This window comes from Varanus komodoensis, unplaced genomic scaffold (assembly GCF_004798865.1).
Source record: "Varanus komodoensis strain SLA01 unplaced genomic scaffold, ASM479886v1 scaffold22, whole genome shotgun sequence".
NCBI lineage: Eukaryota > Metazoa > Chordata > Lepidosauria > Squamata > Varanidae > Varanus > Varanus komodoensis.
Window position 1 is genome coordinate 12,131,567 of NW_025335606.1, and position 27,377 is coordinate 12,158,943.

At 47.3% G+C, this 27,377-nt stretch overlaps 1 protein-coding gene across 4 annotated transcripts in view; it reads left to right on the top strand.

The window, feature by feature from the left end:
• The first annotated feature begins 20,329 nt into the window (after positions 1-20,329).
• NEDD4L (NEDD4 like E3 ubiquitin protein ligase) overlaps positions 20,330-27,377 on the top strand; it is a 276,361-nt gene continuing 269,313 nt past the window's right edge. For 2 of the 4 annotated variants that reach the window (XM_044431162.1, XM_044431172.1), the window contains exon 1: positions 20,332-20,757. In XM_044431162.1, coding sequence (XP_044287097.1) covers positions 20,710-20,757 — 48 coding nt within the window. In that variant the 5' untranslated portion in view covers positions 20,332-20,709. Of the gene's footprint in view, positions 20,758-27,377 lie in introns of all 4 variants that reach the window. The other 2 variants (XM_044431161.1, XM_044431165.1) reach the window with 2 other exon arrangements.

A 27,377-nucleotide genomic window follows, 5' to 3' on the forward strand; every position in this document is an offset into this window, starting at 1 on the left:
TGGGTCAGACCAAGCTGGAGAACATCCAGAATAATCGAAACGGGTGAAGGGAGGGCAAAAGGCTCCTGATGTTGAACAAAATATATAGTTTTGATCCTTAAAGTGGCCCAGCTTGTTTTGACTGTATACTATATATCTGGGGCCATCCCCAGGGCTTAAGCTTTAAAAAAGGAAATGCCTGCAGAAATCCCATATCCAGCATGAATTGTGTGACTCAGAATTCATAGCACAATTCATCTTAGAAACATATTTTCCAGAGAAGTCTGCAGGTAATTTTTAATATGTTAACCCCCAAAGAAGGCCCAAAATAGATGGCATAGAGCAAGATGTGTTGGATGACTTCAAGGAATACAGATCGATCGATCGATCGATCGATCGATCTATCTATCTACATTCAACATCCTGAGATTTTGCCTCTTTTTGCTGTCAAGCTATGCTTCCTACCAAAAACAAGCCTGATGAACTTCTGCTAGTCTTTGTTTCTTCTGTTTTCTTTCCCTGCTGTTGCGCTGAATCACCACCTTCTTCTCTCCCCTAAATCTGTCTCTTTCCTCTCAGTCAGAATTAGCCTTCCTATAGTTTTTCCCAATTTAGTTTCTCAGCCCACCTGCAATGATGTAACCAGACCAGAAGACACTGGAGGTACTTGGATTCCTGGGCTTCAGGCACTGTACATAATCTAGACTACAGGTGGGCAGGTGTGACCTGGCACCTGCAGGGAACCCCATCTGAGGGTGTAAGGCCTGGCTGCTTCAGCTTGGAGGAACAGATGGAGAGAGAGTCTGAAGGTCAGCCAGCCCCATGGCCAGGGGGAGCCTTCAGGCATAATTGCTTTTTATCAGTCATTGAACTGCTGTAGCTCCTGCAAAAAGGATGACTTGGATCCCTGGCCACCACTCTGGACTTCAAGATCATCACCTCTTCCTTATTCTATGCTAGCCTGGTGCTGACTACCCAAAGGGGAAAAAGCAAATATTTGCCACTGGTATGCACCTTTCCCACACTGGGCAAAAGAAAAAGGGGGGATGGTTTTGCTGGTTTGAGGCTCACAGCATGCTGTAAATGATCCTGGGGTTACTGCGTGCTCCTCAGGTATGGAGCACTCTTGGTCCTTTGGAAGTGACTGACCAAGGATCCCAGTGGGGTTTGTGTGGGGCTTCTTTGCAGCCTGCCCACGTCCCTAAGGGAGCACAGCTAGATTACAGATTGTACTCAGCGTGTTGAGTGCAACCTGGGCATCACAATGGCATTAGCATGAGGAAAAGCATGGTTCCTTCCTTGTGAACTTCCTCCCTTTCACCCTCCAGGCACACAGTTTGGGCTTTGGTGAAAACAGGAGGAAAGATTATTAAGGATTTAGGGAAAGTACAGAAGGGGCCAAGGGTGGTCAGAGTATGAGCACACAAGAATAAGTAGTTCAGGGTGGTGGATCAATGGCAAAAAGGAAATGTGAAGTCTAGCTGGCACAGTCCTGTGTAAGCTGCCTACCTGGTTCCTTGAAGGTCCACGGTGTCCATGGTGAAGTTCTCCAGGTGCCTCTGCCAGGTCTTCCCCACTTTGTTTGGGGGAAAACTGCATGTGGGGACTTGCACCAGAGAAGCCTTGGTGCAATCTCCGAATATGCCTACCTTAAGCTTCCATATTACCTGGGAGAGCACCTATGTGAGAAGAAGACAACCCCAACTTCCTTTTCAAGTGAAGCAGATCTCCTCTGGTCATTCCCCCATGCCTGAGAGGGGAATCCAGAAGAATCCAGTTTTTTGTCTGTTGACAGTCCACTAATGGCTCATTTCAAGCTCTGACATGGACTCTAGAAGATGCTTCAGTGTTGGGTACCTGGACACTTTACTGATCAATAGGTTGGCTAAGTGGAGGTGCTTGGCCTATAGAAGACGTCACCTGGGTCATCTGCATTGCAATCAGGTAGCCTGACCTCTTGCTTAAGCAGAAAGCTGCAGCTGATCGCAAAAGCAAGACTTCTGTCTCCTGGACTTGGGCAAGATGGAGCCAGTGTGGTGTGACTGAGTGGGTCACACCAAGCCAACTAGAACAGCAGGAGTTGATCTGCAGATCTTGGGATCACAACTCCTAGGAGCCCCTGGGAGCATGGGGGCCAGGAGCCAGCAATGCTAGAAGTTCAGAACAGGGGTCTCAAACTCAACTTACCTGGGGGCGGCTGGAAGTAGAGTCTGGGTGAGGCTGGGCCGCATCAAGTCTTCCACCACCACGGTGGTGGTGGGCCGCTCATCCCACGTCGCTCCCGGAGGCCGGCCCGGGCGCCGCCAGCGCTTTGAAGGCCGCAGGGCCCCTCCCACGTGCTTCGCCCGTCCCGGCAATTGGCCCGCGGGCCGAGCATTTGAGACCCCTGGTCCAGAACATCCAGAAACCTATTTTCTATCCACTGCTGGCCAACACCGTTCTCTAGCCTGCTGAATTCTGGCACTACAGCACCCAGCATCCTCAGTCAGCATAGAGGGCATTGGTCTAAGGAAGGCTAATCCTAGAAGCTGTTAGTAGTGACACAAAGATCCAGCCAGCATTCTTGCATTCACCACACTCAGAGAGAAAGGCTTGCAAATGCTCTGTTGCAAAACAGAGGTGCACACTTGCAATACACACGTGGGAACAAAAATCAGACACATAACAAATCAGTTGCATTTGATTGCCAAGAATTGTTCTTTGTGTTATGTTGGTTTTCTTTTGTTGTCTGCAGATGAAACTTTAGGCCAGTTCACCTACAATGGACCACGCTTTATCTAAGGATCGCTTCCCCTTCCAGCAACCCCTGCAAGCCAGGTTCATGTGACAGAGCAAATCTGGCATCCCACCGTTCCTACCACAGGGGCTGAATATTCAGCATAGCCACCTACATTAACTAAACCATGGCGTGCTGCAGCCCAGTCTTTGAGTTGCTGAAGGTAACATATTTTCCTCAGTCTTATGTAGAAGGCCAAGTAAGGTAGCCTCTTGAAAGTTGCCTGCAAGGAGTGGATAAATAAAAAATGTGCGTTCTGGAGTCAAAAGTACTGCCTGTACTTACAGCTCCAAACAGAAGCATTTCCCTGAATACCCAAGCAAAAGGAGTGGGGGAAAGGCACTGGTACAGTGATGGGGCAGCAGGTGGCTGCAAACCCTATTAAGAATCAGGCAGGCTAACAGAACATCTGTTATACCAGCCTGCTGCCAAACTCCGAAGCAACGACTCTGATACACCAAGAACACAAGGCCAGGCTTAATTTTAATGAAGCGAAAGAGGTGGATTCCCCTGAAATGTTATATGTTGTACCTCACCCTGCAGCAATAGCTGGTTAATTATCACCATGAATGTAACCCTCTGAGTGTTCACATTTTGTTTTTAATCAAGTTTTATTCTTTTTCTCCCCCCTCCACACTTTTTTGCATAAATCAGTTATCAGCATGAGAGGTTTGCCTCCCACTGTGAATCCAATGGATGCAGGTTGATGAAAGCGGCTTCATTATGCATGGGTGTTAAATACATCACCTTCTTTCCTGCTCCCACCAGACTCAGAGTTAGACGGGAAGACAAAAGGTGGACTGGCAGAATGGGAACTTGCAGCCCTTTGTGCAATGAAATGCTAGCACATGTCCCTGGCAGGCAGGCAGGCAGGCACAGAAAATGGGTGTGTTTCTCTTTAAGGGCACCAGCTGCAAGACAGTCAGCTAGCTGGAGGAGGGGGTCCTGACTGGGAGAGAGGAGAGCATCTCCCTTCCCTGTGCTGATGAATTGTCAGTCTGTCGATTCGTGCAGGGACTTGGTCCAGATATGTTTCTGAGGGAATTCTCTCTCGCACTCTCTTTCTCTGTGCCAGCAGCTGGAAGTGGATGGCTGGCGTGTGTCACCAGCAACCAGACCTTTCTGAGTTATGGTTCTTACTTACTATGTCTACTGCACCTTTAAAACTTGCAATGCATGGCTGTGAAAGTTGGACCATAAGGAAGGCTGAGCCCCAAAGAACTGAGGCCTTTGAATTGTGGTGCTGGCGGAGGCTCCCGTGTGTCCCTTGGACCGCAAGGCGATCCAACCAGGCAGTCCTAGAGGAGATCAGCCCTGACTGCTCTTTAGAAGGCCAGATCCTGAAGATGAAGCTCAAATACTTTGACCACCTAATGAGAAGGAAGGACTCCCTGGAGAAGAGCCTGATGCTGGGAACAATAGAGGGCAAAAGAAGAAAGGGGTGGCAGAGGATGAGGTGGCTGGATGGAGTCACTTGGGCAGTGTGTGTGGGTTTGGGTGGACTCCGGGGGATGGTGGAGCACAGGAAGCCCTGGAGGAATGTTGTCCATGGGGTCGCGATGGGTCGGGCACAACTTCGTGACTAACAACAACAACAACAGCCACCTTTAAAACCCAGCCCATGCTCACCCATGTGGGGTTCTTTTTCTTGGGTGGCTGGGTGGAGGGCTAAAGGGAATGCAAGATGCATGCACTGGGAAGGAATGCCAAATCCATCTGATGCAGATGGGAAGTTGGACAGCGGTTCAACACAATATCCAGCTGCAGCTCGCACAGACTGGATATACCTTGAAACACACATGTGGCTCCTGGCTGAGATAAAAATAAGACTCAATGCAATACTGACTTGATCAGCTCAGAGAGCAGTTGTAAGTCTTGAAACTTGGGCTCTCACAGCAAGCCCTACTGCAGAACTGGGCAATCTTCAGCTGGTGAAGGTTCTCCCCAAATTTGTTGGCACAGTGAAGACGCCCAAGCCCCCTGGCAATTTTGCCCTGAACACGGCATGGGAGGAAAACAAGACATTCATTGGCCATATGACTCCTTTTAAAGGAAATGGCTGCTTTTTGGCCACCACAGTAAAATAGTGCCCCCAGTATGGTTTGGGGGGTAATGTAGCCCCAACACCTGAAATTTGCCCACCCCCACTCTAGTCCTCCCCTCTGGGGTGAGCCACTCAGAGCTACAGAGCACAGACCCTGCGCAGAAAAGAGTGAAAAAGATGAAGCAGATTCATGGGGGTTGTGTTGGAGGGAATAAGCACGCAGGTGGGAGAAAGACGGGTGAGGTTGCTCTCCTTCGGCTCCCTCCTTGGTGGCCTTTTTCATCACCTTCCACATATGGAAGGTGCTTAAGCAGCATGGGATCTTTGCAACACATCGGTTCTTCATGCAATGTGGAACTCCAATGTTTTCTAAATTGTATAAGAAGCCCATAGGAGTACAAGCTGCTCCCTGCTGCTCATGGCAATGAGGGTAATGAAAGGAGGGTCTGAAACGATCGGCAGTGCTGTGCTGAACCAGGCCGTGGTTTGTGGGGTTCCCAGGTGCCTCGGTTTGGCTGCCGGATGGAACAGAGTGCTTGACTGCACAGGCCTTTGCTCCAATCCAGCGGGTTTCTTACCTTAAGGCGTAGCTACAGCCAGTTAACTCAAATTGTCTGGCTCTAAAAAGGAACCAATGATCTTCACACTGGCTGGGAAATGCGGGGGCTTCTTCTGTCTCAACGTGATAAAAATGGTGCTAGAATTGCGCTTTGATGGATGGCTTTCCCCATTGGGAAGTGCAGTCCTGTAGGCTCAAACACAAAACAAGAAACAGTAATGCAAAGAACCTCACACGGATACATCCTTGACAGCTCTTACCAGCATGAAGTTTTTCTTCCCAGAAAACGAAGGGGACCAAAAAGTTCAAGGAATTCATTTTCCAGAAAAATCTGAGCTCAGATCAGCAAAGCCTGGCCAGTGTCGGCAATTGTCTTTCATTCGTGTTCTCTGAACATTTGTAAGATATCTGGTTAAGTGATACAACTCATAGTGGGACTTCTCTGAAGCCTTCCTCCTATAGTTCACTTTAGATTACTCACTAAATCAAGCAGCATGCTATCACAGGGCTTCATTCAGTAATTAGCATCATCTATGACTTTCCCACTATCACCTTCCAGAGCCATCTTACCCCTAATCCTGGAGGCAACATGGAAACATCATCAAAATTAGTAGCCACAGATCGCTTTCTGGAAAGTGTGCTTTATTATGCTAGTAATAATATGAACATCCCAAAATCCCATATTTTGAGCTTGGGCATAAGAAATTATCCCATGTTTTGAACTTTGCTTGGGAAGAGCAGTTTATTAGACTTATTCTATGTAATTGTTTGAAGCTAATTTGTTTCTATACCATCCAAAGCTGGATTTCTCCTGGACAGTTCACAACCTGGGTTTAGTAAGACTTGCTTAAAGATGTTAGACTTGCCTTTATTAGTAAGCGCTACATACCAGACATCCAGATCTCCAGGACATGAATTAGACTCCTGCCTTGTTCCAGCGGAAGATAGTTGGAATGTAACAAAGGCCACGTTTACAAATGGTGCTGCATTAATTTGATAATGCATTTAATGCTTCACAAAGAACAGGAAGCAGTAATTTTTCATTCAGAGGAAAGCCCTTGGAATGATTTTGTTTAAATGGAGCAATCTGGTGAGGCATGTTTTCCTGTTTCAGTGTAAACAGCAGTTTTCCCTAAATGACATCATTGCTGGCTTCTGGTCACCTGTTTTACTGGGCAAAACGTAACAGCCCTGCTGGATTCAAAAGAAAGCAAAGGCCAGTCTAGCCCGCCAGTCCATTACTGCAGTGCTCAGCCAGGTCTCTTTGGGAAGCCTGTACATCAGGGGTCTCAAACTCAGCTTACCTGGGGGCCGCTGGAAGTAGAGTCTGGGTGAGGCTGGGCCGCATCAAGCGCTGGTGGTGGGCCGCTCATCCAGCGTCGCTCCCGGAGGCCGGCCCGGGCGCCGCCGGCGCTTTGAAGGCCGCAGGGCCCCTCCTCCGTGTCCCACCCATCCCGGGGCGCAGCTTAGAGGGAACATTGCGCCCAGGGTAACGACTCACGCACGTGCATGTGAGAAAAACGCATGGGCTGCACTATCACTGAACTTTGATATCAAGTGGGGGCCACAAAATATCGTCCCACGGGCCGCAATTGGCCCGCAGGCCGTGAGTTGGAGACCCCTGCTGTACATGAATGCAAAAGCACCTCCTGCTCTTGTTGCCCGGCAGCTGGCAAGGAGAGTCAGCCTTCCCCCGATCCTGGAGGCAACCTAGAACCTTACCATAACTAGTAAGCCCAGATAGCCTTCTGCTCCATGGCTTTGCCCAATCCCCTTTTAAAGTCATCCACATCAATGGCCACTTCTACCTTTTGCAGTAGCAGTTTCTGTAATTTCACTATGAGTCGTAGGAAGGAGCACTTCATTTTGCCTCTCCCGAATATCCTACTACTCGGCTTCATAAATGACTCCATCACATTCTGCTGGCCCAGAGTATGGTCTGAAGGCACAAAAGGTGTCTACCATATTGATGCTAAGCAAATCAAGCTGGCCTGAGCTTGGAGGGGAGACCACCTGGGAACTCCTTGTAGCCACCTTGAGTTCTATAATAGGAGAAAGCTGTGATGTAGATAAAATAAAATACTTAAAAATACCATGGTGGGGTGAAGGATTACCCTATCTATTTTATCTTCTTCCACATGTTTTCCTTATTACATTTTGATCCCACCATTTCCCCCCCTGCAAAGAACCCAAGGTGGCTGAGATCAACCTCCTCCTCTCCATTTTATCTTCACAACAGCCCTGGGAGGTAGGTTAGGCTGAAAGTGAGCGCCTGGCCCTGAGTCACCCAGCAAGCTTCATGGCCATGTAGAGACTAGGACCCATGTCTCCCGAGTTCCAGCCCAACTACTACACTGTACTGGGTTGCAGGGAACAATAACAAGCCAGGGAATAGCTCAGCAAGCTGCTCTCGCAGATTCTCCTCTGCAAAAGTTGCTCCTGCGTTTGCACGGGAACACCAGGTTCGCTTCAGAACATGTCATTCTGCTCTGAGTGTCCATAATCAGCTCCTTCTGTTCCAGCTACAACAGGATCCAGAAGGATTTTCTTTTGCAAACACAGTCTTGATTATTAAAATAAGGCAGCTTTCAGGTTGCTGCCTGCTTTGGTCCCATGCAAATGTTCTATGCTCAGCAAATTGCACCTGAGGGGCCAAAGGAAAAAAACAGCCAGTCCATTGCTTGTTAAGGAGTGTGCTTTCTGGAATAAACTGTTTTAAGTGTAGCCCACAGTATTTCCCTTGCTCATCATCATATCTGCCATCTATCATTGTTTGTTTTTCGGTGCCAGGCTAAGACCTTTTTATTTAAAACTTATTTTAATTGTTAAATTATTTGTATTTATAGGACTTTAAATTTTTAGCCGAGATGCACCAGGGGTTTTTAAATAATTTTTTGTTATATTGTTATAGTTTTATTGTTATATTGTTATTATTTATGTATTTTGTTTCTGTTGTGAGCCGCCCTGAGGCTTCATTGCGATGGGGGTGGCATAAAAATGTTTTAAATAAATAAATAAATAAATAAATAAATAAATAAAATATATTTCCTTCATGTCAACTACAAAACTCACATCTTTACTCAGTCAAGCTAACCTCTGTTCTGTGAACCTTTTCTGGCTGAAGAACAGAGTTAGTATTTATAAAAAATGCACACATGGATATGCTAACACATGTATGCATTCATACGCACAGCATTTCATATTTGTATGTGCATGCAAACTGCATGGGCAACATGCATACCTGAGCATATGTGAAAATCACACAAGAGTCTATTTTGCCAAGGGCTATATGAGATGGACTGGCTGAAGAAGGAGACACACAGCTTTGAGTTCACAAAAGCGGAGGAGGGGAGTCAAGGTCAGGACAATTTGCCGGACACTCATTCACAGGGTTGTCGTAAGTTGGAGATGACCGAATGGCACATAACAACATAGGTGCTTTGTTGCATAAGTGTTTTGTCTTCCAGAACCCAATCATGTAAAAATAGGTGTGCATATGAAATGTAGAACACCTCCATTAATGTTACAGCACATCCAGATTCCTTTCAGATAAGATGCAAGGAGCTAGACCTCAGTGTCTGCTGCTTTTTCCTCCTCCTCAAATTGGCAGGGTGTGTGTGGAAATATTGTTTTCCTTCCCAATCATCTCAGCCATGCTGCAGAAGAAACGGGAATTATGGCTTCACTTCTAGATTTCCCACAATGAGCTTGGCGTCTGCATCCAAAAGGGATCTGTTACACAACCACACTGGAACAAAAACAATGCAGTCAAGATCAGAACTGAGAACACATTTTTCCATTGTTGTTTGAATAACCTCTTGCTACTGTTTCAACTAGCATAGTGTGGCTTTCATAACTCGCCAGCAGATAGCTCACTGCTCAGAATTGCAAAGCGAGCCTTGTAAACTCCGCTTGTGTTTTCACTGTTAAAAAAATGGACATTGTTTGAGAGACAGCAATTGCCCCTGTGCAATTTCCTGTCCTTTGGGATTTTAAAAAATTCCTGCCACAAGATCTCAGCACTGCAAAGATATTGGTCTTCCTGACAGATGTGAAATCCCCTTTGTAGGATATTGAGGTGGACAGAAATTCTGGGGAACAAAGGCTCATAGGAACTTATTTATAATTACAGTAAGCAATAATGAAATGCTTAGAGCTGAGCTGGCCAGGTTGACTAATAAATTTTAATGATGATGTTATAATTTCCCTGTCACTGTGGTGTTGCTGGATTTCCTTTTGCTTGATTAATTTGAATGAGTAGCATGTTAAAAACGTTATTCAGCTGCCCGTGTTTTCTTCAAGGGAGCAAAGTCCCCATAGCTTGTTCAGAACCTGACACAGTGAAACAAGCATGGAAATTATTCATTCCAATATTGTCCCTTTTCCCACCTTGGGCAGGGCAGGAGGGAGAAGATGCACTGTGCTGGACACACACAGAGATCTGACAGGCTGGTTTCTGTGCCAGGCCCAGCTTTGTTATATCATCACCGTGTCTAAAGGTGCCTGCAGCTCTCCCTATTTCTTTCTTTCAAGGGGTTCTAGCTGGGTTTAAGCCTAGGGCTTTGGTCTCCAACATGGCACCTGTGGACACCAACGTACCTGCACATGCTTAGCACTCTGGCCTCTCACCAGGATTCTGGCTCTTTCTGATTTTTATTTTCATTCCATTTCTATACCAGCAGATAGCTGGAACTCTCTTTTTGAAAAAAATTAAGGATTTGGGGAGGGTTTTTTTGTTATCCTTTTTTCAGTCTGGAATGCTGCAAAACAGTCACCCTGCAGTGCTACTCATATTTGGGATGCAAAGACTAGTTTTGGATGTGATCCTCAAACCCTCGCCTCTGTTTTGTTGGCTACGTTCTTGGGCAAATTACATTTCTTTCCAACTTAATAGTTTGTCTTCTGGAAAAAGAATGTTTTGTGATCTGCCATGCTTAGCAGGGTAACTGTTTTATGAATGGGCCAGTCTGCATGGCAGCCATTTTGTGAGAGTACCCATGACATGACCCTCAGCATTCCAAAAGTGGCTACTGGAAAGGGTTGGGGACTCCATACATATGAAGCGTACACTCCTCCATTGAGTTATAACAGCTTCCCCAACTGGAGCTCTCCAGATGTGTTGATTAGAACTCCCATCATCCCCACCCACCACAAGCATTTTCATGAAGTCTGGGGATAATATGAAATGTAGTCTTGTTAGAGGGCTAAGGAATACTTGGACTTTGTCCTATCTTCTCTGAGCTTTGGCCACTTTGTCTGATAAAATTACAATCCAACAACATATGGAAGGACCCTGTTTCTCCTCCCCTTTCCTGTTTACTTCCTGAGTCCAAGTATATTTTTGTTTGTTGGCAGCACTGCCAATGAATCAGAGCGTAACTGCCAACCTGTAATTAAAGGTTTAGTGAAATAATTGCACCAATTAATCAGTTAAAGCTTACCAGATCTGTATTTCTTGGTGTTGGAGGTGAGGCTTAAATATTGTGTTAAGACTCTCCACACTTCCTTTCTACAGATCTGCAGAGAACATGGATTTCCATGAAATATTTAACATCAGTAAAGCAAAGTGGGTGGGTGGAGGCAGTCATGAATTTCTGATGGATAGAAGGAAGTCATTTTAAATGCAGCGTACAAGGAACGGAGGGAATTCCACTGCTGGAAGGTATTAGCTAGGAAATGGATCAGTCAGGAGGAACGAAGGGAAAAAGAGGGATTAGGCACTTGGGTGAATGGAAATAGCATCTGTAGGCTACTTGCTTAGATAGGCAGGCTAAGCACTTAGAGGGTATCCATCTCCGTGCTTAACGTCAGAGCTGAACTGGCGACTGTGGAGACGGCATCCCCTTCTCACCTCTTGGGCATAATACTAAACACTCGGATACATTAATCACAACCTTCTTCCCCCTGGACATATGTTAATACCATCCCTCCTAAAATGATTAATTGCATGGTCCTGCTCTCTGTACACACATGCAGGAAGCAGGTTGTGGAGAGGGGCTCCTTGCAGGAGCAAGTGCAAAAAATTCAAGGAACAGCCTTGTGTCGTGTCTTCAGGCCCTCTAGCCAAGTATTGTTGACACTGCCTGGCAGCAACTAGAGATATCTGGGAAATCCACAGTGGTTCTAATGCGTTTGGAAGTTTATGACTCCAGCTTGTGGATTCTGCAGCCGACTGGCTTTTTCCAAGTCACTCAGATTCCAAGGATTTGTATTAATAGGCACACATGCCTATTAATGCTAATATGCTCTTATGCAAGTGGGACAAAGTCCTCATAGCTCCCTAATAAATGCTGACTCTGTCAAGGAGCAGAAGACAGAACAAACGATGGCTGACGATCTGCGAAACACAGGCCAGCGCTACATCCCCAGCAGTGGCTCTCCTGAGACAGACAGGAATTTTTCCAGCCATGCCTGGAGATGCCAGAAATGAATTGAGGCCTCCTGCATGCAGAGCACATGCTCAGCCACAGAGCTGCAGATTTAAGCAGAACCCCCTCCCCCCTCCCCTCCCGCTGGGCTAGGGAACCACTCCTATTCTGTGTGATGTCCAAGACAGCCAGCTCAGCAAGACTTTTGCATCTTCTGTAGAACCATCCAGGAGCCCCCTATTCCACCGGACGTTGGGGCTGATGTTGTATTTTGAAAACCTTTCCACACCGTCTAATGGGACAGGGTCACCCAGGATAGGGACCGTAGCTGAACGGCAGAGCAGATGCTGTGCACGCAAAAGGTTTTGGATTCAGTCCCTGGCATCTCCAGCCACAGATGGCGGAGTCCCTTCCGTATCCCCAGGAGAACTGCTGCTCGTCAGTTGCCACACCGCTGGCTGCATGAAGCAAGGCTCTGACCCAGCCTATGGCAGCTTCCTGCGTCCTTATGTTCCACTGCCACTGATTAGCAGAAGATCCAGGGAGAAAAGTAAGAAGCTCTTCTCTCCACAACCAGAGTTCATTCATTATGGAATTTGCAGCCACAATATGGGATGGTGGTAATATCCATAACCTTAGAGGGCTTTCAAGGAGACCAGGATGGCCTTTCCCACCCTGATGTCCTCCAGATGGTCCAAGCAATCCCCAGTATTCCTGTCCATTGGCCATGTTAGCTAGGACAAATGGGAGTTCAAAACATCTAGAGGGCACAGGGTTAGGAAAGGCTGCTTTAAGAGAATGTGAACTTGCTCCCACTTAAGCTGGCAAGCTATCTGCATGTGTCACTCTTTTATGGGAGCACAGAATTCCAGGAGCTGGCTGGCTGCGGAGCACTTGTCCTGGCTTTTGGTGGACCCACAGTTGAGGGTGACCAGGTGGCTTCCTTGTGAAGCATAGAAGGATCTCCTTTGACTGCTGCTTGGCTGCACTGGAGACGTTCTACAAAGGGCAACAGCATGGTGGTGGCACGGGCAGAGGAAAGCCTCTCGAGAGGAACTCTTGTCATCTGCTCTCATGCATGCTCATGGGGACAGAGCTTTGGACATGCCCTTAGTGATCTGGGATGGCCCTCTCTCTTCTCTGGAAAGTGCATTTCTGTCGGCTCGCTTTCATTGCCTCAAGCTCTTCCTCCTGCATCTCAGTTTGCACTACTCAGCTCACAATATCTTGCGGTTTGCGTGATGTGTGTTTATAGAGGTATAGGCTGCCCCAGGGCTCAGGACACTGAACAAGGGATCCTTGAGAGTTCCAGACAGATCAGAGAGCAGAGACAAGGATGCCGGCAAGAGAGCCCGGGTTCAGAGACATGGTCAAGGCAAGGGGAAGCATGGTAGGACAACACAATTGGCAAGAGAAGAAGCACAGTCCAAGGCAGTCCAAAGGTATTCGGCAAGGGCTTAGTCCAATGGAGAGCTACGGATGCCTGAGCAAGGAGGACCAGAACCAGAAATCCTCCCAGCTGCTGTTTGTAAGCAGAGACTGTCAGAACCCCACCCAGAATCCAGCTGCAGTCTGTAGGAGACATCTGGGAAGAATCTTTCCTTGAGGCGTTTCTTCCAAGGAGTCCGCGGCTGCAGCTGACGACTCCTCCTGAGCTAGAGGAGTCTAGCCTAGCATCAGAGATCTGACTGTGAAGTGAATCCCCCTCCTGCTCCTGTGGAGAGGTCCTACTGGGACATTATTCCAGGTCCAGCTCCTCCTGGCCCTTCGGCCCTGGCAGGGCTTGAGCTTTGGTCACTGCCAGAGGCTCTGGGTCTTCCTACAAGGAAGACTCCTCCAGTGGGGGCATGGCCACCACTGACCATGATACATCTCCTGGGCCTTTTACACCAGCCAGCAGACAACGACAAGCCTCCACTGAAAACTTCCCAGAATGCCACAAGCAGTGGGATGGTATAACTTGGTGTCCTGCAACAGCAGTGGGTTGGACTCGATGGCCTTCATGGCCCCTTCCAACTCTTCTATTCTATGCTTCTATGATTGCTCTAGGAGTTGTGAGAAATCAACACAGCAGATACTAGAGGGAGGGACATGATCCAATTTCCCACAATGCTCTACAGAGTAACTCTCCATTAGGTGACCTGTGCTATGGTGGGAACTGTTAAATGGTGTCCATTAATGTCAATTGGAAGGTCACTAGCCAAATTCCAGATGAAGGAATGCCATTGCCATTCTGGTAATCCCAGCAGAGAAGGGGGCTCACCGAAGGGCACTGTGACAAGGAGCTCCTCAAGCCAAAGCTGGCCCTGATCCGCTCTGCAGATGACAATTTCCTTTGGCTTGGGAGATGGACTTGATCCCAGGTCTGGGATCCTCAGATTTCAGGCTCTGATTGTCCAGAGTGGCCACTGACGGACAAAAGGGGAAAGTTGTTTGCATAATAGTTGTATATGTTACATGCTGTGCAGAAATGCAAATCTAGAGGGATAACTTGAGAAGAAATACAGATGTTTGTTAACCGCCCAGACAGCCTCAGCTACTGGGTGGTATAAAAATGAAATGAGTGAATAATAAATAAATAAACAAATAAAATCATAGTGTGGAAGGCTGTGAACAGGTGACCGGTATCCTTGCTGTCTGGGTGTTTCTGCTGGGCACCTTCAAGGCCCTTAGATTGGACAGCCATTCAAATAGAGGACGTCTTTGAAGAAGAGGACAGTCCTCTGGCACACTCTATAAAAGAGGACACATGGCCACCCTATTCTAGTCCAATGGCAAATGTGCCCCCTTGGTGTTTTCCACACACCTTGTTAGCTTTGTAAGCCCTTGTTTCCTCCTTGTGAGCTCTCCTCTGGAGTTCATTTTCTATCTAATTTCTGACTGGCAATTGTGAATAATTAATGGACTGGTGTAGCGGAGGAGGCAGGCACCCGAGGGGCTCAGAGTCCTGCCATAAATCACTGGCGAGGCTGCCGGTGGCGGGCGAGCATCGGGCGGGCGTGCCACAGGGCTGTATTCATTTCAGCGCCATCCATTATTCCGAGTATAATATCTAAAGAGGAATTATGCATGTAATCTTTGCAAGAAAATAAACCAGTAATCTCCATGAAAAATGAGATGCTTAGGCACCAGCCAGCCAATCTCCCGTATGCTGTTGTGGGCAAGAGTGCTAATTTTTCTGCATTTGGATCACAGGCCCATCCATCAGGCAGAGATGCTCCATCGTTCAGCAGGAAATTCCATCTGGTCCTGTCATGGAGGACACCGTCAAACAGGACAGGGAGTGGGGTCCGTGTGCTGGGATTATGAGCTGTCCTGTGCGTCTCTCCTCTTTGTGGCTTTGCTGGATCCTGACAAGCTCTGCCTCTCAAACTGTAATCGGAAAACAGGATCTGACCAATGCAAGCAAATAGGCCCATCGTTGGCCAGGTTGCTTATTCAGATGCTTCTGTTTCTCTCGCATGGGGTAGAAAGCAAAGCAACACAAAACGAGCAATCAAGACACGAATTGTCCTCCTTATGTGGGTTCCTTCACCCTGCTTATCCCTGCAAAGTGCAATCCAGGGGTTCAGTGCTTGCCTGGGCTTGATCCCCTTTGAAAGGAGGGCACTGGGGGCTTGCAGCCTTTCAGCGTGCTGCTGAACGTAGGTGGCAGCTCAGCAGAAGCCTTCCAACCGACAGCTGATGTCTCCTGCTCCCACAACAGGTTTCCAAGGAGACAGATGCTTACAAAGCCCATGCCCTAGTCTCTTTCCTTCACAGCCACCTAGACTTGCAGCGTCCCGAGTTGGGGGAAATAAGGGGAAAGGTATTTGCCACAACAATTCCCACCTTCCAAAAGTGTCTCCAGCCTTCTTCTCCAGGTGTCTTCACAAGAACTTCTTCCCTCGTCCTCGAGGGGCTTTTGTTGCCCCTAACCAAGGCCACATCTGAAGCCTTTGCCAAGACTAGGGTTTCCTGCAATGCATCTGGGCCCCTGAGCTTCTCCTGTCGTACATGCCTTGTCTTCACAACCCTGAAATGGAGAGAGGCGTGGCTGCAACTGCCATTTGCAGTTGCTCTGCTAGCACTGCCGGTAATGCCTGCAGCTTTCCGGGACTGCATGGTTATGCATCGTGCCAGTGATGCTTGGACTTGCGGGATGGAATCATAGTTGAATACATAAGCATGTGACTCATCCCACCCGTGTTAGCAAGAGTGTCATAAGAGCAGTCATCCAATTGTGTAACCAAGGCTACTGGCTTTTGCTGCTGTTTTACACCTGCCTTGTTCGGTTGCTGTCGCCTTTTATCTTTATTTCTACTGTTTCTTTTATTTTGCTGATTGCGTCACTTGTAGGCAATGCATTTTTATTTCACCCTTTTACTTTATTCTTTCCCACTTAGTTTCAGGTGTTTGGATTAGCTCTGTGTTTTTGTATCAGTTTATATAAAGTTGATCTCTATTATGAATGTAGTCATTGAAATTATATTTATTTGCAACTGTTCCTTTAAACTTTTCTGCACAGTTATTGCTATCCATTTGATATGTCATGACCTGCTTTGGACTCAATCTTATGGAAATGTGGCATACAAATAAACAGATGAAGATGGTTTGAATGAAGTGGCCCAGACACACAGCTGACTTAATAAAGCTTTCATTAAAAAGGAAAAAGAAAAGCGTGTCTGTATCAAATGGGCTACATCCAGCGTTACGCAAGCTGACCTTCACCTGTGCAACTACTTGCATTCCTCCCATCTGTGTCTGCACCTCCTCTAGAAGGTCCTCCAACCCCTCTGAGTCGATCTGGTGGACTGCAGAGGGGAAGGAGGAGTACATTCTGCCAGTCACTTCTGTTCTGTTGGTGGAGAAATCATACTGACAAACAAAATGAATTTCAGATCACCGTTTCCTTTAATAAGCAAATCAACCTGCTGGTCCCTTTGGCAGACATCTCTACTATTTTTAAATAGGAAAAGCAAATGCATTGTCCTTGTATGATATTCAAGGCCTCCCAGAAGCCTTGCTTCTCTCACTTCAAGGGCATCAACTTCCAATACTCAGCCTTCTCCTTACCTGCAACTGGAATGTCCACAAACCATCTGTGAAATCATAGCAAGTCATAGCACGTCAACCATCTGTGGTATCATAGCAAGCCGCCCCGAGGCGTTCTGTGGTGGGGGCGGCATAAAAATGCTTTACATAAATAAATAAGTCAGCCAATGTTGAAACAGCGCTAGAAGATGGTAAGAGGAGACCACAATTATCTGGGCTACAGAGTGTCCGGGTCTGGACCAGACTTAGACATGGTGCACTTGGCCTCTGTTGCTCAGATTTCTCAAGAGCAAACTGAAGGGAAGCTGGAATTCGACTTCAGACTTCATTGCACTTCAGAAGGTAAGAAGAGCCACGCTGTATCAGGCCAAGGGTCCATCAAGTCCAGCATGCTCTTCACACAGTAGCCAGCCTGCTGCACGTGGGATCCCACAAACACATGAGCAGGGGTGTCTGAGTGGCTAAAGAGCTTCAGGTGCTCTCATATGAAAGGGACCATCTTGGTCCATTTCAGCTGAGCTTCAGGCCTGGTTTCAGAATGGAGACTGCCTTAGTAGCCCTGTGGAATAACCTTTGCAAGGAGAATGACAGGGGGCATGTGACCCTGTTGGTTCTCCTGGACCTCTCAGTGGCTTTCAATACGATCACCCATGGTGTCCTTCTGGACAGGCTGGCCGGTTTGAGAGTAGCAGTCCTGCTCCTACCTGACCAGACAATTCCAGATGGTGGTGCTGGAGGGCTATGGCTCTGCACCATGGCATTTATGCCATGGAGTTCTGCAGGGCTCTTTCTTATCCCCCGTGCTGTTCAACATCTACCTGAAATCACTGGGAGATGTCCAGAGGTATGGGCTGAGGTGTCATCATAACACTCAGCTCTACCTTTCCTTTTCATCAGCCCAGGTGAGGCAGTGGCCACTCTGAATCAGAGTGAGCCGTCCCTTCAGTTTGCTCTTGCTGTAAGCCGCCCCGAGGCTATGTAGCAAGGGAACGGCATATAAAAACTTTAAATAAATAAATAAATACATACATAACATCAGTGCCTGGACTGGATAATGGATTGGATGAGGGCCAATACACTGACAAGACAGAGGTGCCATGGGTGTGTGTGTGTGTGGGGGGGATGCTCTGTCCAGATGAGTGATATTACATCTGTCCCCCTAAAGGTTTGCAGTTTGAGGGATGCTCTTGGATCTTGAATTCTCACTAAATTTCAGGTGGATTTGGTGGCCTGGAGCACCTTTTATGAGCTTAACCTGATTCACCAACTATAACCCTTTCTGGACAGTCAGAACCTAGCAACATACATCCATGCTCTGGTAACCTCTTGTTTGGATTATTGTAACACACTCTACATGGGGCTGCCTTTGAAGATGGTCAACAAACTCCAATTGATCCAGGACTGGTCCAGAATATGCCAGTGGGGTTGCTGATGAGGACTGGCCAATATGAACATATAACGCCATCATCAACTTCATTGATAGTCCCATTGAAGTCCAGGCCCAATTCAAAGTGTTAACATTAATTTTAAATCCCTGAATGGCTTGGGACCATTTAAAGGAACACCTCTTCCCATATGTGCTTACACAGACCCTAAGATCGTCATTTGAAGTCCTTCTTGGAGAGCCCCATCTCCAAGAAAACTAAGAGGGGTGCTATGAGAAGGGCCTTACTGATGGTGAGCGACACCCCAACTGTGGGATCAGCTCCACAGAGAGATTCGCCTGGCACCAATTTTCTACTCCTTTTGACCCCAGACAGAAACCATTTTGTTGGCCCGATATTTTAATTTTTAAAGTAAATTTTAAGGTATTTTTATTAATTAATAGCAGCCTCTAATTAATTAATTACCCAGTATGCGCCCACAAATGCTTCTCCATCCACCAGTGAAACAAAAATGTTCATTGTTCTGAATCAGATTTCCCTCAACTTGAAATGGAACCTGTAAGAGTGAAGCTGTTATGGATTTCTCTGCAAAATAAACTGTTGAAAGAAGATATATTCATTCTCCTTGCATCTATATCTTAAAAATGGTGTTTTTCCCCAGAAGTAGTTATTTTTGGTTAAATATAAACAAATATCTTAAGGAAGCACATGCTTTGGTCTTTACAGCTTTACAACTGTTTCAATGATATAATTTCCGTATAAAGCTTTGAAAGTGCTAGACTAGAACATTTTAACTATATTGTGTGGCTAATTTAATCTCCCCACTAGCAAATATTTCAGCTAAAATATTTTGGGGCTATGGTAAAACCTTTGCTATATCTATACTGCACATAAAATTGACATGGATTACATTGTTAGTTGTTTCCTAAATATGAGATATTTTTGTTTGCTTATTGAGGGAGCATGTGTGTTAGGTAGCAAAAACACATCAGGCTAACATGTTAAATCAGATAACATTATTTACAGCACTGGAAATTTTTCTGGAAAATTATGCAGCTCTGCTCTTTCCAGAAATCTCACATTATTGATGTTTACAGTATAAAGCACACTGTTAGTATATGTCCAAAATAAAAGGTCTTGTTGGCCCAATGAAGATTGCGAATAAATGTGTTTTAAAACCCACAGAAGCAAACACTTCAGACCAGTACTTGTTTGTGTTTAAACACCAGCCTACTTTGTTTTTAACCCAAACATTACAGCACTGGAGATCGCATGGGGAGATTTTTAAGCTAAACCAGAAAGAGATAGGATGAGCTGATAAAGAAACCTTGCAAAACCAAATCCTATAAGCCACACACTTCTAAATTCCTTTACACTATGGTTCAGACAAAGTCTCTCCCTTCCTCGGCATACTATTAATAATTTGTGGATGGCTCCTTCTTAAAAAAAATAAGGGATTTATACGCGAATTTCCTCTTCCCAAAATTATAGCGGTAGTTCCACATCTTGACCATTGGGAGGCGCCTTATCCTATGGAGTTCACTTCGGGAAACCAGCATGTGAAGCACTCCGGAGCTATGCTGGAATGAAAAATCGTGTGCATAAAGGAAGGATAAAATAAGCAGAATAAAAGAAGGATCAATGCTACTTTATTGCACGAATTAATGCTATCAGGGTGTTCGGAGAAAAGGAATTCAGAATGCTTTGCTAATACACATTATTGCAACAATCTTACCAAAGTGCAGAATCTGAAATGTGTCTCCCTGCCATTGCTCTACCACTATCTGCCACTCAGCACCAGAAACCAGAGAAACGCTGCAACTGCTTTCACGCCTGGTTTTCCCTCTTCCTCCCCCGCTTTCTTCCTCTTCCTCTCCCTCTCCCTCGCTCCGTGTCCCCGCCCGGCCGCGCCCCCCGGGGCGGGTATCGAGTTAGAGAAAACCCACACAACCCTCAACCTAACCTGCTAGTTCTCTTAGCTCCGCCCTTTATTATTGATAACGTCGGGGATTGGCCCCAGCGAGGGCTTTCCCCGCCTCCGCCAGCGGCTTCAGCGCCGCCTCCCCCTTCTCCAGCGCTGGGCATCGAAGGGGCTCGCTCGTGATCGTGTGCGCCGGGCGGGCTTGCGGGCAGCGGCCGTCACAGAGCCAGCAGGCGCGGGGCAGGCGCAGCAGGACCCCGAGGGTGCGAGTTCGAATCCTCGGTGCCGCTGTGGTGCTTTTTCCCTCTCGCCCCGGCGGGCGGCGGCGGCGGCGGCGGCGGCGACAGCAGCAAGACCGGCGTGCTTTCCCGGGCTTCCCCATCGCTCGGTTCGTGCTCAGCCCCCCCACTCCCGCCTCCTCGTCTCTGGGAACGAGAAACGCTCCTGCTGCTCACCTGGGTTTCGCCGTCGGCTTCCTTGCACGGAGAGAGCGAGCGAGAGAGAGAGGGCGAGCTCGCCTGCTCGCCGCCTTCCCGGCGGTGCATTGGTGCTTGCCCGGGGATTTCCAGCCCCCCGCCCCGCTTATCCGTCGGCAGCGTTGCTCGCTCCTGCACTCCCCGCGGGACTTGCAGCCTCCGGATCCATGGCGACTGGGGCAGTGGAGCCGGTCTATGGACTTTCGGAAGAAGAAGTAAGTCCGGCGTTCGGAAAGGGGGTGGGGTGGCGGCTGTGCCTTGCACGCGTGATTTCGGGCTTGGCTTGAATGCTTTGGATCGCCTCCCGCTTGCACTCTTTGTTGTCCCTCTCCCCTCCTCCGTGGGACTCCGTTTTGCAAAGCGGGGAAGTCTCTGGGTCGCTCTTCGGGACTTGGTTTGCTCCTCCGGAGCGGGGGGAGAAGCGCGGGGGAGGAGAGGAAAGGGCGGGGGGCAAGGCAGGTTTTCTTCCACAAGGCTGGCTTGCGAAACGGGGCAATGAATGGACAGTCACCGGAGATGCGGTTCCCTTCCTACAAAGAAGCCCCTCCCCCTCCCCCGTTGCCTCGCTCCCCTTTTCTTTCCGAGTCCCCGGTGCTGGACTTGCCACTTGATCGCATAATCTTTATTAGGGGGATCAGGGCGGTGTGTTGTAAACAAAGCTGCTCAGAGAGCGAAGCGATCAAAGTCTTGAGTACTCTTCCGCGCCTGCCTGGTCCAGTTGGAGGATCCCTCTGTTTTCTAGGTGTGTGTGCGTGGGGGGAACCACACGCGAGTCTGTAGGTGGCCCTCGCCCTCACCACCACCTGAACGAACTTCGTACTCGGGTTTCAGGGCTTGATTCGTGAATCATGCAAAAATCAAGACTTGGGAGGTTCTGTTTCCTTGCAAAGCCAGGGGCTGAGGAATGAAAACTACACGGAGGGCTGGGAAGGGGGAGATTAAAGCGTGAGCAGTCGTTTTTGGTTTTGCACAGGCAGGTGAAGCGTGTGTGTGTGTGTGTGGGGGGGGGATCGCACCACTTCCATTTCCTCCCCATCCCTCGAACTAAAAGGTAGGAGCTCAGCACTAATATCTCTGTCTTACTTGCTAGTTTACAACCTGAGGAAGTGTTTTGGATATTTTAAATTTTCTTCCCAGAAATCCATATCTATTCTGCTAAGAAGACTAGTGTATCTAGTGAATCATAGTGAAGAATTGATGGGCGTCTGATTTGTGTGTGCACACATATGTTCTATCGCAGGAAGAAGGGATTAAAATATTTTACAAATGTATTTCGTGGAAATATTGAGGCTTTCTCCGCAAATAATTTTGTCTCTTTCCATTTAGGCAGCCTCTTTTGGCTGCAAGCATAGCCTCCCAAATGTGAGCATCCACTTCAGTGGAGGGGTCAGGTGGATTCCTAGATCCTTTTGCGCACTGAAATGAATGGGGAAAACAATCAGGGCAATTCTGCAATTGCCTTCCACAATAGCTGGATGAGAGAAAGGGATGTTGGATGCCCAGCCCAGCAGCAATGATGGACAGCCATCACCTCCACCCTCTTTTCCAAGTGTAGAATTCATTTTGAAAGGGAAACAATGACAGCAACAGCAACAACTAAAAAGGGTCGCCTTTGCGGGGAGGGGGATGATTGAGCTTTTGCTCATCTCTAAAGTGGAGCTGAAAGAATATGATGGAGATATAGTAGTGTTGTTTTGGTTTTTGTTTAAATACACTAACACACACACATACCCCAAACATCCTGTAATAGACCTCTGAGGATGGCTTTGTTTCATCCAAGAGAGCCTCTCCCCACATGCCAGCTTATTACATCAGTGCTGGAGAATTGATAAGCCAGGAGAGAGTGAATGGGAGGCCAAGGAGCTGGTACAGAGACTGGGAAGGTAGAAAAAGCTAGCAAGAAGCCTGAGCGTATCTGTCTTGGTGCAGGTGATTTCCCAGTTGGCACCCTTTACTAATCCATGAGAGGGTATCCTTTTAGCCTGCAGAGGAAGCTGCCTTGCATGGAATCAGAACTTTGGTGGTTGATGGTTGATACCACCTCCAGGGTTCCCTGCAGGAGTATTTCCAGCCTCACCTGGGATTGAACTCGGGACCTTTTGCATGCAGCGCATCTGCTTTAGTGCTGAGTGATGACTCTTTCCTTCCCTCCCACTGTGAGGTGTGGTTTTCTTTCCATGCTCTGCTCTGTACTGTCTTCCAGGCAGTGATGATGGAGGCAAAACTGCTGGCCTCTGTCCATTTTCAGTTTACTGCAAAATATGTGTATGCCCAGACAGATGTATTACTCACCTGAGAGCAATGGGCAGAGATAGCAGGTAAAGACTGGGAGAGGAAGGAGAGCATATCCATGGGTAGCGTGTTATTTTTTTTATGCTGGTGTTTCAAATATGAAAGCAGCACAACTGGAAGAATGCTGGCCTTCCAGAATAGTGAGATAGTGAGGTAGCTTGGAGGCGAGGGGAATCATTTGTGCAGTTCTGCTTGATCTGGGTTTATGACCAGCCATCACACAGATAGGCAGGTGATGAATGGTAGGTATGGCTAAAGAAGGTGTAGAGAACCGAAGAGGCACTTTGTTCTCCTTTTATGTGCCTGGATTTGGCTTCTAATAGTATCATTACACAGCAATCACCGACTGACAGTGGTGTGTCCCCTTGGAGGTAAGTCCCACTAAGTCAGTAAGTCTTGCTGCTAGGAAAGTAGGCATTGTGTTCCAACCTTAAAGTCGTCTTTGCATCATTTATAATACATTCCAGTGTTGCTTTCTGTACTTCCTGGACAAGCATCCTGGCAAGGGATAGACCAACCTGGCTTCATCCATCAGCCAGAGCAGAAGCTGCTGCCCCGATTACCTTTTCCATCTTGTATCATTCAAAGATGATACTGTCTTCCCTTTCCTTATACAAACAGCACTTAGATGCTTTATAAAATATGGCAGTAATATTTAAAACCCTGGAGTGCTTTTTGTTCTCAGATTATTTTATGGAAATGGGCCTGTATAAATTAGTTTAGGTGGCAGAACGCATTGTAGGTACATGTCCCGAAAAGAGTTAAATGCTTCTTTTGTACCACTCCTTGTCCAGCTTGGTATTTTTCCAAGCCCTTGGAGTTCTGTTATATGTTTGCAACCTAGAGAAGAACACATTGTGTAGGTAGGCTGTGTCCATTGAGGGAACAGAAAGCATTTCTGGAATTGGAACAAGGTTGAGGAAAATTCTCCTTGTGGCCAGAATCTGTGCAATGGAGGGCTTTTAAGGCCTGTTGACTGGAGCCAGGTGCAGAAGAGGGGCTCAGTAAGGCAGATATCCGATTGAGGAAGAATGTGCCAGAGATGGGCAAATTTGCCACCAATTTCAGTCACATTCACATTTTTTAAAAATATCAAGCTTTGCTCCTAAATAGTGAAAACTTTGTGAATTTAGGAAAGTTAGCAAACATGACTGGAAATGAAATTCTTACCCACCTGCACTCTGAGTGCAGACTGAGCCAAGGAAATTGGTTTCACACTGGTGTTGCACACACACACTCTTAGGTGCAATCCAGTTGTGATGAGCGAGAGCCCTCCAGCTCGGGGGGGAGGGGGAGATGTGCTCACCCAATGCAGAGCGGGTTGGCGGGCAGAAGCTTCATCTCCCTGCTCCCCCCACTGTGCATTTTTGCTGTTTCTGCTGTCCTGGGATGACATTTTACAGGAGAAGAAGGCTAGAACCTTCAACATATCTTATATCCCCTCTGTCCGGCTCCCTTCCTTGCCCCCTTCAATCCTTCCAGCCTGGAGTTTTAGTCTACCAGGAGGCTGGCTTTTGGACTCGCCATAATGCAAGCTTCTCTTTGTTGACTCTGTTGTTCCCTAGTATGTTTTGTTAAAGAATTAGATGTATTTACATTTAGGGATGCTGGCCAGAAGTCGACTCGGTCATTGGCACCAAAGGAAATGTGTCTTATCAGCCCTTGCCTGGAGTAAGTCAGTACATTGGTGCACGTTGCCCTTTGTTAGAACAGCAAAGAGTCTTGAGGTGCCTTGTAGACAAACAAGAGAGAGCCACATGGTTCTTTTGTGTTTTCTGCAACTGAGCGAGGAACAAGGGTAGCAACTGTACAGAGAGCAGGCTGATTAGAGTGTCTTTTGGGAGAGTTGTTGACTGCCTAAGACAAGGGGAGGAAATCTGGATCTTCTGGACCGCAGTTTCTACAATTCCTAACTCAGCCTTGCTGACTTGGGCTGATGGAAGTTGTGCAGCTGGCCACGCTAGATTGGGAATGCAGGCAAACATGTCTTCGTGACACCGGGCTGAGGAAGGCTTGACTGCGGAATCGGGATATGTTCAGTGCATGGATAACTGTTGGTTGCAATTTAGTAGCTGTGTCATTTTGTTCTAGCCGTGTTGATAGACTCTGTGTGAGTGTGTGGAGAGAACTGCTTAGTTCATAATTCCCAGAATAAGAGGATGATTTGATGCGAAATCTTTTATGCGAGATGCAGGGGGGAAGCGCTTGGCAGAACTGTGACGGAGAAGGAATGAGATCAGGTTTATGTGGCCTGTGTGCAAAAGTTCAGTCGGTTAACAGTCCTGGCTACTTTGCAGAGAGGGCAGAACTAAACATTGCAAGAAAACTGGGGTTCTATCAAGGAAGCACCCCTTAGAGCCTCTTCTCTTGTACCGTACCTAGTGTGGCTTGCCCTGGGTCTAGACAGCAGCAAGAAATGTGCAGCACAAGGGACAATGAGAGAACAGGTGTGCTGTGCTTGCTCCTTGAATGGCCGGTGATGCGTGGTTGCTCTTTTTCGGCAGGAGCCCTGTGCTGCGTGTAGCATTTAATTCCATCCTGCATTGCCTGGAAGAAAATCCTGGAGGTGTCTGCTAATCTGGTGATTGGTCAGTGTGACTCCTGATTTATTGACCCTGAATTAGCTCAACACTGCTGCTGTTGTTCCAGCACTTCATTGAACCAGTTTCTATTGTATTATGAGTTGTAAAAGGCCCCAGGAAGGTTTCCTTTACTGAATGCACTGTGCTTGGTCTGTTCCTGAGCTGACACACTGTGCTTACCGGAGATCATGGTAACACCTTGTGGGTAATTTGGTGGCCAAATCTTTCTTCATGTCAGGGGTTTTTAGCTGATTTGGTGGTTGCTTTGCTAAAAGATTACGGCTGGATGTTTCTCAGGGAATGAGTGTTCCCTGATAATTCTGGAGTCTTAGAACTTCTGATGGCCCTCAGAACTCTGCTTCACACTCAAGTAGGAACCTGCACATCAGTGTTGAATTTTGCTTTTGGCCAGGTGAAAAGAACCTTGCTGGATGAGACCTGTGGTGGTGGGGCGGGAACCAGTCTTACAGGGGCAGTTCTGTTCATCTGCTGCCTTCTGGGGAGGCACAGGCCCCTAGCGACACACAGGCCTAGAACGAAGCCAGAAAAAATGGTGAAACTGAGGATTTGGTGGGGTGCCATTTTCCTCCCAGGGATTTTTGGAAAAATTGGGGAAAGGGAGATTTCTTGTAACGTTTCTTGTCTCTCCCTCCCACCTCCCAGATCTTGGCATGCTCATGAAGCAGCCTTCCTTTCTATGAAGAGTTTCTGTTTCAAATGGAGAAACTCTCCAGTTAAAAGAGGTTTGGGCAGCACCTGTTGGGAAAGATTATTTATTTATTAGATTTATATCCCACTTTTGGGGGCGGGGAACTCAAAGTGGCTTGCAGCATTCTCCTTCTGCTGTCAATTTGCTCCTCCTGCTGTCAGCCTCCTGCCCTGCTCCAGATGAGATTGAAAGTGGTGGGTAGAGAAGCATCCGCAGTTCCAGTCCGTTCACCGTCTTGACGGCTACACCGAGTCTGGTCTTTGCTTCATTCTTGAGGACTTATTGCAGCACTTTCTAGTTCATGGAAACATGTATATTGTGTATTTTAATTTTTCTTTCCAAAAAGCTGGTTAGCTGCTCTAAAGAAATAGACATAAGAGCAAAACTGTTTTTGCTGGCTGCGTTGCTCAGTGTATCTATGTCCTGCCAGCCAGATGCAGTGCAAGAGTGAAAGGAAGGGGGGGGAGGTCCCTCATATTTTACTCTTTTTGCAAGAGGAAGTGAACGTGAACCATTTACTTCATTATGAGGTGACCTCAGTCTTACTAGATCTGGCAAGTTTGCTTTATGGGGGGGGCGGGTGTGGCAGGAACAATGTGTGCTAACATTTTGTTATTTTCCTAGAAATCACCCGCTTGTGATGTAGCTCTCACACAGATTCCACACAGCTTTGCCACAGTGTGGCTTCGGCAGTACTAAAGTTAATATGTTGTCTTGAATTATTGCTGTGTTACTGCAGTACCCCAAGGCGGGAGTGGGACACTGGGGACCCTCCAATATATTTTTTTCCTTGCAACTCCCAGCATGGCTCATTATTGGCTATGCTGGCAAGGCCTGGTTGGAAGTGTAAGCTGAGGCATCCGGAAGGCCACGTGTTGCCCTTTCCTGCTCTAAGACAGCCTTGCCCAAATCTCCAGAGGTGTTAGACTACAAATTCCAGCAATCCTAGGATGTATTGGGGTGACACTCCTGTGAAAAGATGCCATGACAAAGGCCATTTGCTGGCACTGTCTATTTTTGTGTCTAGTTGTGCTGCAGATAAGAGGATCTAGTTGTTGGTTCATGAGATTTAGCAAGTGGTGTGATGCAATCGCCCAAGTTGCTTTGTGATGCAGCTTACTCAGGTACTTGGCATGCGCAACATTTTGGCACTTTTGCCAGCGCTGCAGGCCACAACTGAATGCAGCGTAAGTAACAGTTGTTACTGTACGCTGACACATTAGATGTGTGTATAGGGCACGCCTGTTCTTGC